The sequence below is a fragment of the Physcomitrium patens genome, chromosome 8, assembly GCF_059467195.1.
Source record: "Physcomitrium patens ecotype Gransden chromosome 8, ASM5946719v1, whole genome shotgun sequence".
Lineage (NCBI taxonomy): Eukaryota > Viridiplantae > Streptophyta > Bryopsida > Funariales > Funariaceae > Physcomitrium > Physcomitrium patens.
Genome location: NC_143417.1, coordinates 9,314,840 through 9,328,201, shown reverse-complemented (window position 1 = coordinate 9,328,201; position 13,362 = coordinate 9,314,840). Strand labels below are relative to the sequence as shown.

The window sequence follows — 13,362 nt, the reverse complement described above, 5'->3', positions numbered from 1 at the left end:
TCAAACAACTCTAAATAATATAATTGCTTTATGTGAGCATATCAATTAAAAATCCTTGCTCTTGCACAACCATAACAAACAAGTGGAATAAGAACTAAATACATATTGAGTAAAGAAATAGAAATCGTATAAACCTACTAAAAGACCTTAAGAACACATTATCATATGAAGATAGTATTCAACTTTAGGATATTGCAATTGTTGAATATTCATTACAATTCTTGATACAAATATAGAAAAAAATAAAAATATTTAATCACACTAATTGTGCATTATTGGTTAATTTAGTTTTTCAACTTAAAGCACTTGCATAATTTTAGTCTTGAGGTAATTATTATAACTTTAAAAACAAATCTCATACTAGCCAATTGCAATTTTAGTTCTTAACAACATACTCAAGAAGAAATAAGGATCATGGCTTTTGTTGATTAGCTAGATGGTTAATATTACTCTCATGAATACAATAAAAACAATTCTAATGACATTTAGTTTAAATTTCCTATACAAGAACATTCTTATGTATTCATGAAGATTGCAATAGATGTTTTACATCACTATTGCATGAAATTCTAACAATCAACAATGAAACTATCAATACAAAATAATAATAAGATGATGTGTAATGCAAATAGTAAATTTTATGCAATTTAACTTCAAGAAACCTATCTCCAAGTAATACTCATACCTTGGCCTCAAACAACTTGCTATTATTATCCAAGATGATCATTATATTCAAGTTTGTGAGCACCTTTGCTACAATTTAATATAATATCAACTCACCACAAACAATTTACTACCACAAGCATCAATTGTGATGCAATATAAAGCACTTGTTTTTTCTCTACAATTCTTAATTGGGAAGGACATAAAGAAAGAGATGAAAACAAATGATGCCAACTCATTGTTCTATCCTTTAATTAAGCAAATCTTCCTTGTCCTCCCTTAGCTTGTTACATTTAGTGTAATGAATTACACCAGGGCACACTCTCATTGGGTCACACCAGCTAATGACAATACAATAGCAAGTGCTGAGTGACAAACAGTTGGTAGAATTGAGGTCATGTTGCAACATATTTACCTGTGAAGTCATTGATTTGCAATCTTCCTCCACCAAAAAGCACAGAATCATAATACACTGATATTTAGAAAAATGCCAAGTCCATTAATCTCAACTATCCCATTTCAAGGTACATAATCACCCAGTTTCACAATGTCCGTGATTTGTTAGAGCTAAACTACAGTCATGACCATCTGACCATTTTGAAGGCTCTCTCAAAATAGTTCATTTACTTCACTGTTAAAGACTCAACCTAGACATGAAAGTGGGTGAAATGTGGAATACAAGAAGCGTACCATAACAAAAGTTCTAGAACCCAAACGCATACTGGCACCAAGCTGTGTATTGAATTCATATATAGGAATGCCACTCCCAGCTAGAAGCTCATCTCCTTGTCGTCGGGGAAAATTTTACAAACAAGGCCATTGCAAAAGACTGCAACAGGTTACAATCCCGAGGACCTCTGCGACGAATTACATGTATGATCCAACTCAAGTTGGATTCGAACTGATTGATCCCTCTAATCCATCTACACTATGTTGACTCCTCTTCGCGGCATCACCATCCTTGTTGCGACTCCAACCCTCATCGAGGTACAGAGCGAGAAACATGCTCTTCTTGACCTACAAAATGGCCAAACAATAAAACTCCACTCCAAAAACTATCTACTCTTGCCTCGTTAACATCTCAAGGGTCAGGGAATTCGTGAATCCGCGGTATACTTCGTACTCATAGGGAACGACTTCCAAGCAGGTACTGTAGCGATTGTTATTTTACATGAAAAAGAATTAAGGGACATGGAACAGTCCCGGTTGCTAGCGTTGAATCTTGACCTGCAGCAACTCAGTGAGCCGAGGTCTCGTGTACATCCTCAACAAAAGCGAGGAGCAAACCACAGAAACGGAGGAGGAAGCCATAGCCGCACCAGCAGCCCAGGGTGGTAATCGTAATCCAAAATATGGAAAGAATACTCCAGCTGCAAGAGGAATGGCAAGGATGTTGTACCCCATGGCAAATGCATAATTCACCCTGATCCTGGCAAAAGCTTTCCGCGACAAATCTATTGATGTTATGACATCCTCCAAGTTGTTCCGAATCAACACGTAGTCAGCTGCCTCAATGGCGATGTCTGTGCCTGCTCCGATTGCAATACCCACATCTGCGGCCGCTAGAGCTGGAGAATCATTTACGCCATCGCCTACCATGGCGACCTTGGTTTCATCAGACTGAAGGTTGCGTATAATTTCAGCTTTCCCTGCTGGAAGCACTTCGGCGAAGACCTCGTCAATTCCCACTCGTCGGGAAACCGACCTGGCAGTGCCCCAGTTGTCTCCAGTGACCATGACACACCGGATGCCCATGCGTTGAAGACCCTCCACCACAAGAGCTGCCTCTGGATTCAAAGGATCTGAAATGCCAACTACGCCAACTATAGATCCGTTAAATGCAGCAAGGATCCCAGTACCCGCTCGGTTCTCCGTTTCTTGCAAGTAGCGTTCTACTTCGTCCGAGACGGTGACTCCTGCCGATCGCATCAGCTTACGGTTACCAACCAGTACCGACACTCCAACGATTTTGCAACGCACACCCTCACCGGGAACATTTTCAAACTCGGATGCTTCCCGCATCCAACTCAAATCTCTAGTTCGAGGCATCTCTCCTGATCTCAGTGGTTCGGGAAACACTAAATGGTTGTGGGCATAATCCACCAATGCTTTTGCCATGGGATGCTCACTTCCTGCCTCTGCAGACGCAACTATTGTAAGAAACTCCGCCAGGGGAGTTTTGTCAAAGATCTTCACTGTTTGATGTGTGACCGAAGGCTTGCCCATTGTCAATGTCCCCGTCTTGTCGAAGACCACACACTGAATACGGTGGGCGCGCTCCAAAGCATCGCCTCCCTTAATCAAAATTCCGTTTTGAGCTCCAATTCCAGTAGCAACCATGACGGCAGTCGGCGTCGCAAGCCCCAGGGCGCAGGGGCAGGCTATAACAGTCACGGATATGGCGAACATGAGGGCGTGAATAAAATAGTTTCCGCCAGCGGAAATCCATGAATCAGGATACGCTCCCATTTTCCCCGCCACATACCACACCATGAAAGTAAGAGCAGCCAGTAACAAAACCACCGGGACAAAGATACTTGCCACATAATCGGCAAACTTTTGGATCGGCGCTTTTGACATCTGTGCAGTCTCAACCAGGTTCACAATTTGTGCAAGCGCTGTGTCACGACCAACCCGCATGGCACGAATATGTAAAACACCGTTGACGTTCATAGTACCGCCTATCACAGAATCGCCGGGTGCTTTGGGGACTGGTGATGCCTCACCCGTGACCATGCTCTCGTTCACATGGCTCTGGCCCCATGAACATATCCCATCTGCGGGCACCTTTGCCCCAGGCAGCACCTTCAGCAAATCGCCTCGCTGAACCAACTGAGCATCAATTTCTCTTTCAGCTACAACCTTCCTCGCAGAGTCGACGGTGAGAAGGAGTGCAGTAGTGGGAGCAAGCTGCAAAAGCTTCCCAATGGCCTCCGAGGTCTTTCCTTTCGCAAGAACCTCCAAATACTTCCCGAGAAGGACAAAAGTTAGGAGCATGGCGCTTGTTTCGAAGTACGTTGGAAGTTGAATCCCAGTGGATGCGCTGTACAGGACAGCACATACGGAGTACACATATGCGGCTGTTGTGCCAAGCACCACAAGCACGTCCATATTAGCTGATTTCCTTTTCAGTGATCTGTAAGCTCCGACGTAAAACCGACGGCCCAAAACAAATTGGACAGGTGTAACAAGGGCCCACTTCAGCCAATCTGAGAGCAAAAATGGACCGCACTTGACGCGCAGGAGAAGCTGCACAATCCAAATATGGGGACAGATTGCCCCAATGAACACAACAGGGATACTGAACAAGCAACTCCACAGAAATAACTGGAACATATGCCCGACCTCGTCGCATTCCTCTGGAGACTTGTTTGTATATTGATTGGAGATAACAACTTTGTAATCTCCACTAGCTTCAACTGCATCCACTATGGCACGCAGCCCAATAGCCTCGGGGTCAATCAGAACTTCAACTTTTGATGTAAGAGGGTCAACCGTAATCTCCTTCACTCCCGTCAAGCTGCACAATATTGACTCCACGTTGGCCTTCTCCTGAACAGACGACATGCCCGCTACAACAAATCTGATTTTATCTCTTTGGCTGCTGTCCATCAGTGTTGCGTCAAACCCTGCATCGTCGATTGCCTCAATGATATCTTGCTGGTTGATGGTTTTCGGATCGTATTCTATCTCGCCAGATTCGGTGACGAGGGCGACAGAAGCACGTATGACTCCGTTGAGGCTGTTAAGCACGCTCTCCACAGAATTCACACAGGCGGCACAAGTCATTCCTTGAATTCGAAATTGGCCAACAATGTTTGAAACAGCAGCATCACCATTGGCTTCAGAGGAGACGGGGGTGCTTGACACAATGATGGCATCAAATCCTGCATTATCGATCGCCTCGATAATGTCATCTTCGCTGACAAGGTCAGCATTGTAGACAACCACAGCTCGATTTTGAAGTAAAGCCACAGTGGCAGATTCTACACCGTTCAATTTGCCTAACGCATTTTCAACAGAGCTAGAACATGCTGCACATCTCATCCCTATCACATTGAGCTCCAACCGTTTCTTTATCTGCGTCTTAAGGAGACCGTCGCTGATGCTGAAGCAGTTCCTACTGGCTTCATTTAGGAGGGGTAGATTCTCAAGACTCCCTGTTGACCCATTTGAGGGAAAACTATCAAACCTTGTCAATTGTAAATGGCTGGCGGACGCCATTTTCACCAACTTTTCTAAAGATGAAAGAGGATGTGGAGTTCGATTATTTACAATTCGAGCGCACCCTTCGAGAAAATTGTGTACCCGCCAAAAATCATTCCACCTCAGAAACGTGCTTCGCTGTTCATCAGAAATAAAGAATTCTATTAGAGAAATTGCAAATCTACAAGGCCGCTAAACTTTTTGTTTCAATGACCAATATAAAAGTCGTAATTACATTAAAATGCACTGGATACCCTCATAAAAGTGAATAGTAAAAATACAACAAGATAAATACATCAATGTGTAAAATCTTGAGGACAATAGAACGACGGCATCCTTCATAAACATGACGCGTGCAAACTAACATCAATTTCTCAAAAGGAGTTCCGCTCAGATGCAATACACCCCCACCAATTTGAAAAGCATAGCATCAAGAGTACTTTTCATCCAAAGAGGTTTTCATTTCTAACCTGGAAGTACAAGCTTCAGTTTGAAACGCTACAATACACTCATAATGTTGCTACATTCTACGTCGATAAAAAGTCTTCAGGTAAATTCTACAAGTTGGAAAAATGAGAAGTAATCTGCAGAGTACGTACCACAGAAGGTGAATCAACCTCGAGAGTATCCCTGAATCAAGTCGTCAAGCTAAATCAAGCACACGCCACAAAACCCCAAAGCGTCAATTTGTAACCACACTGGCAGTCTCATCAATTGCTAACATCTTTAGCTGCATGCTTGATGTGCATAATTCAGAGTTCTCTAAATTAGATTAGTACTAGCCGTGGCAGCCCACTGCATAAGATCTCAAATCTAATTTAAGCGTAGTATATGACCTTCGAAAGTTTACGAAGCTTGGTATAGACTCTTGATAACACCCAAATCTGTTGTTCATTACAGAGTTCGCAAACCACGCTCACTTGGGCAGTACATTCAAGAGCAAGCTTGCAGTGAAGAGCAACTGTCATGTTGCCACGAAATGTTGACGTAAGTATGGACTAATTCCAGCAATCTACCTCGACTTCATGCAGAAGCCACGGTGCACAAAGGAAATAGGGTGTTCACAGGACATTTTTTCTCGACTTAAAAACAGTGAATCTCAGAGTATACAATCAACAACCTTCAAAGTTAAATTTCATTGCAAACTTTCGACTTAGTCATCAAACCTCCAAGAACGTCTACAGAACATGCCTTACTTCCAGGGGTCCTACACAATCTTAACGCCTACATGCCAAACAAATAAATAAACGCATCCCATACCTAATCCGTCACGTGAGCTCCAAACCACCAATTCTGAACTGCACCTACCCCTCCAGGAAAACCCGCTCATAGACTTCCCACGAAAACCACCCGAGACCCACCGTCACCACCACCTCCTCCTCTTCCTTCTCCTTTTCCACCCCCAGGCTCCGATGTAACCCCATCCCAGCCCTACACATAAAGTCCCAGCCTAGCAGCAGCGACATCCCATCGACGCAACGCCAAACGACAGCCCCATCCGCGCAACAACAGACTGTGGAACCCAGCTCCGACCGCGACTGCCCACAAAAATAAGCACCCCAACAGTCCCCCTGCACGTCGCCTCAAATCTTCCACAGCTCAGAAGAGATCGAATCAACCCGCAGTTGATTGATCTCAATCGGAAGAAGCGAAATTGGTCGGGAGGCTGCCTGGGTAAGTTAGACGATGGAGACTCTGGTGAAGACACAACTGGGGAAGAATTCGAGGCAGAGGAAGCCAATGTTTGTTTGTGTAGTACTACAAGGCAGGGAATAGGGCAGGAACTGTACTACCACTGTCTGTAGTACTAAGCTCGATTCCTTGATGCGATGGCGACGATCGTTGCCATTTCCGCGTGATTGGAATGCGGTGTTTCTTACGTTGCTGCGGTGGGTGACTACTATTCGGAGATCCTTTGTCCACGGTGGCAGTGTGGGGGCGGTGACGTGGAGGGGTCGTTGATTGCTGAGCTGGACGGGATGTCCTGTGCTGACAGTGCGAGTTCATATATGCTGAGCTGGATGGATATCGGGCTGGGCTGCAATTATATAATGCGTACTAAGTGAACCCGTGCCAATGTCGCCGAAAATATGTGCAAAACTGAAAACTAAAGCTCTAATTCTCAAGCATGTCAAAAAAGATGTTAAGAGTGAAATTCTTAACAAAATGGAGTATGCAAATAAAAAAAATCTATAGGTTCTAAAGGAAGCTCTAAGATGTCCTCACCTTAGTCTAAGATTAGTTTTGTTAAGGTTGTGCAAATTGGCAAGTTAATTCAAGTTTTGATGAAAACAATGATGATTAAGAAATCCAGCCAATTAGAAGGCTAATTTGTCCCACTAGTTTATTTTGTTAATTTATACCCCCCTGATGTGTTTTATAATAGAGATGGAATTGAAGTTGGGGTTTAAGATGAAGTTTCATGTGAGGAAAATAAAATATCATAGATATATCCAAACATAAATTTGAATTTTTGAGATGCCATATTGATATTGTTTTAATAATATTCTAAAATGTGAATTTCTTCACAAGTATCTTTACTACATTATGGCTACTTGTTACTATATCATATATATCCTTGTGCATTAAATTCATGGATTGGTTAATCATAATAGATTGGCATTATATAAATTATATTAAATATTAAAGATAAATATTTTAATGAAATTATTTTTTAGTATCATATGTTAATACACTATTTTCAAAACAATCTTATTTTAAAAATCATGCATATTTATTGTCTTTTACATTTGATACTAAACATAAAGTGAAAGCTTCAAATAAATGATCAAATTATCTCACATTAGTTCTAATAATCTTATATGATAATCTCATTTGTACAATACTTTAAACGATAATAAAAAATAATGATAAATTATACCAAATAAAATTATATAAAAAGTTTTTACAAGATATACTTTATAAAACTAGTGCACAACTATGAAACCATATGAGTTTAAGATCAAAGAAGCAATTAGTGTAGAAAAATGTACACAACCAATTATTCTCAATATCAAAAAAAACTTTAATTTAAATAGAATTCTTTGTTATACTTTTATCAGTCATAGAATTATTTTTTCTTTAATTTTTTTGATAGTTGTTTTTTATAAATATAGTGATCAAATTGTAAAAACACAATGTCCTAAAATTATTATCATGTTAAAACATAATTATTAATGTCAAATGGTTTAAGTGTTATACCTTGTATTTAAGTTAAACATTTAAATTAATTGATAAAATGGTGTTTATTCATCATAATTCTAAAGATTACTCACTATGAGATTATTTATGACTTTGAGAAATTCAAATGGTCTATAATGTAGGTTCTATTTATTACCTTTAAGAATAATTTTTAGAATCTATAATAAATCATTATAATTTAGCTATAAATATATATACAAAGAAAAATAAATAAATTCGAAGCAAGAAAAATATTTAAAACAAAAAAAATCATTTCAGATAACAATACTTTATTTTAATATATTTCTAAAAATATAAGACATTTTTTGACATTCAGAAAAATTATATATTAAATAAAATTTTAATCTTTAAATAAATCAACACGATAAATTGGTACTTATTTGAAATTATTTTTATTTAAAATGATAAATCATAATTTATAAAAACAATATGTGATTACATAGTCAGTAACAACTTTGCAATCTGATTGTAATTTCTTCAATTAAAGATTTTGATACCAATGTTTGAACACTATGGTAATACTTTTAAAATGTTGCAAATGACTTTAAGAGAAAGAAAAGTAGAATATATATATATATATATATATATATATATATATATCTGTTTTTTTTTTTCCATATATGTAAAAAGTTCAGAAAAAGTTACATATCAATATCAAAATAACTGTTGATGAATATTTTACTTTTATATAGATATTCAAACATCATTGACTTATCATATTCATGGAAACGTCTGGATGTTTGTGTTTCAAAATATAATACACCTCAAATATTAGAAGACTACTTGTTAATTGGACACTCAACACTGCTTTTAAAAGAGCTTTCAAAGATAACTTAGCAAGACTTCATCTAACCAAACATTATTTTTAATAAAATTCTCAAAACACCAGGCCTATAATTTAGAATGAAAATTATAAACGTGATATGTATTAAATATTTATTTATATACAATGTAGAAGTAATAAATAAATTTAAAAAAATTAAACTAATATTGAGATTTAAAACACATGAGGTTTGAAAATTTAATTGGATAAATGTGTGGTGTTAGATAAGTAGAGTATTGATATTATTGAAAAAGATTATCATTTATACATACACAAGAAAGAAAACCATTTTTCAATCTAAATGATTGTTGAATCTTCAAAAAAATTGAATAACATATTTTCGATTAGTAAATTCTAGCTAGTGTATTTAACATTATTGATTTTTTTCTTTTTGGTATTTTATAAAAACAAGAAAAAAATTATATGTTTTATTCAATACAATTTTTTTGATATTGTGATGATAAAATATTCATATAAACCAAAAACGTTTTAGCACGGTGATTGGTTTTCATAAATTAGGAATTCTGTTATGTAATATCTAAAAGTTTGAAATCAAAATTGATTTTTAAGAAACTGCAAATGTGTAATGAACACTCAAAATTTTAATTTTAATTCAAAACTAATTTCTCAACAAAGTGAAAATATGTTGATTTTATTTATTTAAATTTTTTCATAGAAGAATCAACTTCCTTTGTCAAAACTTCATTCAATCAACAAACTTCAAGGACAAACAAAAATGTTATGCCAATGAGCCAATTTTAAGAATAGGCTTTAATCTTTTACACGAAGCAGATACATATTAATTTTAATCATTGTTTATACTACGATTACACAATAGTTATCTTTATTATATCTTAATCATAAAAATATTTTGATATTCTATTTACAAAAAAAATAACCAAACTACCTAATGCTTTTAATTGTATATTGGAAAAAAAAATGTATAACCATATTTAATGATTTTTTTAAATAGATAAAATTAAATATATAGAGAGAGAGAGCAAACAAGTGTTACAGCATGTATCATCCTATTTTAAATTAAAGAAAGGTATATCATATAGATTTAAGAAAATATTTTTAAAGATGTTTTTATTTAAAAAATGCTTGTAGTAAAGTAATATTTAAAAACATCATATGAAATTTGCATTCATAGAGAAAATCTACTATTCAAAATCTTATTAAAGTAAAACTTGATTTACACTTTAAAGATTTACAGTGTACTGTAAAATATTAATCATACCGTAATTTTTCTGTAAAGATTTGTTTCCTGTAATAATAAATTATAAGGATTTGATACACATGATAATTTATTAAATTAAAATAAAAAATAATAAGAATAATAGTTTATTGTTTTAAATACTTATTTGAATATCCATGGAAATATATATATATATATGTATATATATATATAAATATATATATATAGATAATTTTATTTTCTTTTACTTGTGTGTGTATGTATGTATGTGTATACTTTTGTAACAATATTTTTTCTAAATATGCATAATTTAACAAATTTATATATTGAACTATGAATGATTGAAATAGAAATATGCGTTATATGATCTTATAAATTTTGATAAGATGTAAGTAAACTTTCAGATCTTATAAATCTTAATAAGAATATTCACTAATTTAAAATAAATAAATAAATAAATAAATAAATAAATAAATATATTTGAATATATATATATATATATATATATAGTTGCAACTAAATTGAACTTAAAATTCTAAGATCTCTATTTATTTATGTGTGGAGGAAGGTTTTTAAAGAAATTATACTTCACACACACACACACACACACACACACATATATATATATATATATATATATACATGGTTATAGTGTAAGATATTGTACTTTTTCCTAAGAGCTAGAGGATAATTAATTCATGGATTATCATATTTATATAACATCGAAATATAAATATGTTAGAGAATTGTATAAGATTCTTGATAATGGTTTTTGACTGATTACATTAGTATTTTAAAGGTAAAATATGTTTTGATTCAGTTTAATGGAATATAAGATTTACATGTGTAGAAAAAGTTAAATCATTGTATTTTTTGTCACAATTAAGCATAGTAGTGTTACATCCATTCAAAAACAATGATTTGTAGATTTATTTTAGATTGTTATTATCTTTTTGTGAAACTGTTTATAAAAGTTTGTATGTGTATATGTTTGTTAAAAAAATATAACTCCACAAACATCTAAAATTTATATGAAGTAAACTGAAATTATCCATGGCAAGAATCAGATTCAACGAAAATGTAAAATTCTATTAAGTTTATTTTAAATTGGTGTATTATTTTAATCAATAAATATGTAATTCAAATCTTATGCTTAAAATTTGATTGATTGATATTTATAAATATTATATTGAGATCAAGTTTTAAAAAACATTTATCTATCTATTCATTCTCAATCGTCAATATTCATTGCACTTGTAATTCCCTACATTTACACAATATATAAACTTTAATTTCATTCTTAGTTCTATGTATATATATATATATATATATATAGCATTGTTTAACATCAATATGTGTTATGGTTGTACATTGAAAACATAAATGAACAAGCATATTTACACAACAACATAAATGAACAAGCATATTAAACTATGAAAGAATACTTACATTAAATTGTTAAAGAAGTTGTATTTTCCAGTAATTTGACTCACGTCTTTGCTACCTTCCTTACAACATTCTCTGAATATTGTTCCCTCCATATCCTCGTTCAAGCATGCTTCAAAAAAGTCAAACTTTACTTTAAAATGAAAATGGTGTTTGAGATGGCGTTGTTCCTCCGATTCATTTATGCAGCTCAGCTTTCGTTCAAGTGTTGTGGCCTTCGGTGATGAAATTGTAAGGAAGATTTGAGCAATGCGAGGATTTGAGCCTTCGCAGATGCAACAGCATTACACTAAAAGATGTCTGGCTTACAAGTTCCGGAAGTAGGCTGCGACTGATTGAGCCTGTACATCATGATTTCGTATTTTATTTCATTGTTTTTAACATGAATCATGAACTGAATTTAGCAATAGTCAAGAAGCCTGTATATCTTTGAACGGAGGCCGCCTGGCTGCAACAGTATGTCGCGATTAAACCGCAATCCTATCTTGCAGCTTGATTGAAGCATCCTCAGGGAACAAGCCATTTCCTATTACAGTTCCAGGTTCATCATGCAAAGAAAGCCATAAAGAACATGACAAAGAAGCAAAATAACGAAAAACATGCTCACCAACTGCTAAAAGATCTCATCCTCGTCATGTGCAGGAAACTTCCCTTCTCGTATGTGGAGATGACACCAGAGCTCCTCTACATTGTCTCCAGGTCTTGCCAGACGAGAATCGGAGACTGCAGCTATATGAATCTTCGTCGGGTGTTGCACATCACAACTCCAGGGTTTCGAATTCCATCGCAGACTTAAGTACTAAACCTACAATCCACTGATGAACAGTGAGTACAAGCTCTACCCCTTAAGACGATAGCTAGAACATGAAATGGATTCACAAATTGTCAAGTTAGAGCAACAAAGCGAGCAGGATGGAGGTTTAATTGTTCACTTGCCAGATCCACCTCAAACAAATTGAGACGTGTTCTGTAAGGTTTACACCAAGACTGCTCCCTGCAACCTCACTTTCCTCAATTCACAAAAATTAAAATGAATGGGATGAAACCAGCAAAGCATGAAACCAGCAATTTACCTGCACAAACTCCATCAATTACGTTTCAATTATCACCAGCCACTGCGGAGGCAAGTGATTTGAGATTTTCCGGCTGAGACGTGATTCGAACTATTGACAGTTGACCACTTTGTTACATAGAACTACAAAATTTTCTTGCACGCAATGAGATCTGAGATTTCATTTTAAAGCTGCTAATACATTGCATTGACGCGGGCAGAGCTTTAACTCAGCAATTCTCCCTGGGAACCGCCTCCGAGCTTCATCATCAAGGGCCCCGATTTGCGGTGGGAACATGTGGGCAGTTTCAGAGGCTGGATTGAAGAATCACCGCCCCTGTCAATCACGTCGTAGATCAGTTAACGGCGTCTAAATCAAAGACACGCGGGAAGCACCTCATTGGTAATGCAGAATTCAAACGGTTGCGATCGAAAGTTCTGGAAAAATCAGGTCACCGCCTGTTTTTTTAAAGCACGTGGCAGAAGAATGTAAACGTTATCCACGTCGTAGATGTGGGATCTACCAAGTAGGGAAAATATCAGGTCTTGCTGATTGATTGCTTGCGTCATCAAATGGAAGAATTTCATCCCTCAGAGCCATATGGCTTTGTTTACTAATCACTGGCTGTAGCGGGCTTCCTTTTCCTTTTTCGGATGTCGATGCCGAACAGGGAAGCTAGCCCCATCGATCTAACTCATGCAACTAAGAATAAGGCTAATTAACAAGTGTCGATACAGTCATATTATATTTCTTTCTAAAACAATCATAATTGT

At 36.0% G+C, this 13,362-nt stretch overlaps 1 protein-coding gene and 1 long non-coding RNA gene across 6 annotated transcripts; both read right to left on the bottom strand.

Moving 5' to 3' along the window:
- Positions 1-1,385: 1,385 nt before the first annotated feature.
- Positions 1,386-6,636, bottom strand: LOC112286167 (copper-transporting ATPase RAN1). Of its 4 annotated transcripts, none has more exons than XM_024527812.3 (4): positions 6,130-6,636; positions 5,706-5,830; positions 5,469-5,517; positions 1,386-5,007 (listed from the first exon to the last, which is right to left on the bottom strand). In XM_024527812.3, exon 4 carries the CDS (start codon positions 4,885-4,887, stop codon positions 1,873-1,875), a length of 3,015 nt encoding a protein of 1,004 aa, XP_024383580.1. In that variant the 5' UTR covers positions 4,888-5,007; positions 5,469-5,517; positions 5,706-5,830; positions 6,130-6,636; the 3' UTR covers positions 1,386-1,872. The 4 variants fall into 4 exon arrangements, with proteins under 4 accessions (XP_024383580.1, XP_090108608.1, XP_024383584.1 ...); XM_090252482.1 differs by having other exon boundaries at positions 5,340-5,517; positions 6,130-6,578; XM_024527816.3 differs by lacking the exon at positions 5,469-5,517 and adding an exon at positions 5,340-5,453 and having other exon boundaries at positions 6,130-6,271.
- A 4,446-nt stretch (positions 6,637-11,082) lies between these two features.
- On the bottom strand, positions 11,083-12,996 carry LOC112285635 (uncharacterized). Of its 2 annotated transcripts, XR_012218075.2 has the most exons (4): positions 12,611-12,996; positions 12,145-12,342; positions 11,541-11,878; positions 11,083-11,355 (listed from the first exon to the last, which is right to left on the bottom strand). It is a non-coding gene; the product is annotated as an uncharacterized LOC112285635 (long non-coding RNA). The 2 variants fall into 2 exon arrangements; XR_002970747.3 differs by lacking the exon at positions 11,083-11,355 and having other exon boundaries at positions 11,518-11,878; positions 12,611-12,992.
- Positions 12,997-13,362: the final 366 nt, after the last annotated feature.

Excerpts from the sequence above, each read along its gene's own strand:
- LOC112286167 (XM_024527812.3), bottom strand. The coding sequence starts at position 4,887 with ATGGCGTCCGCCAGCCATTTACAATTGACAAGGTTTGATAGTTTTCCC.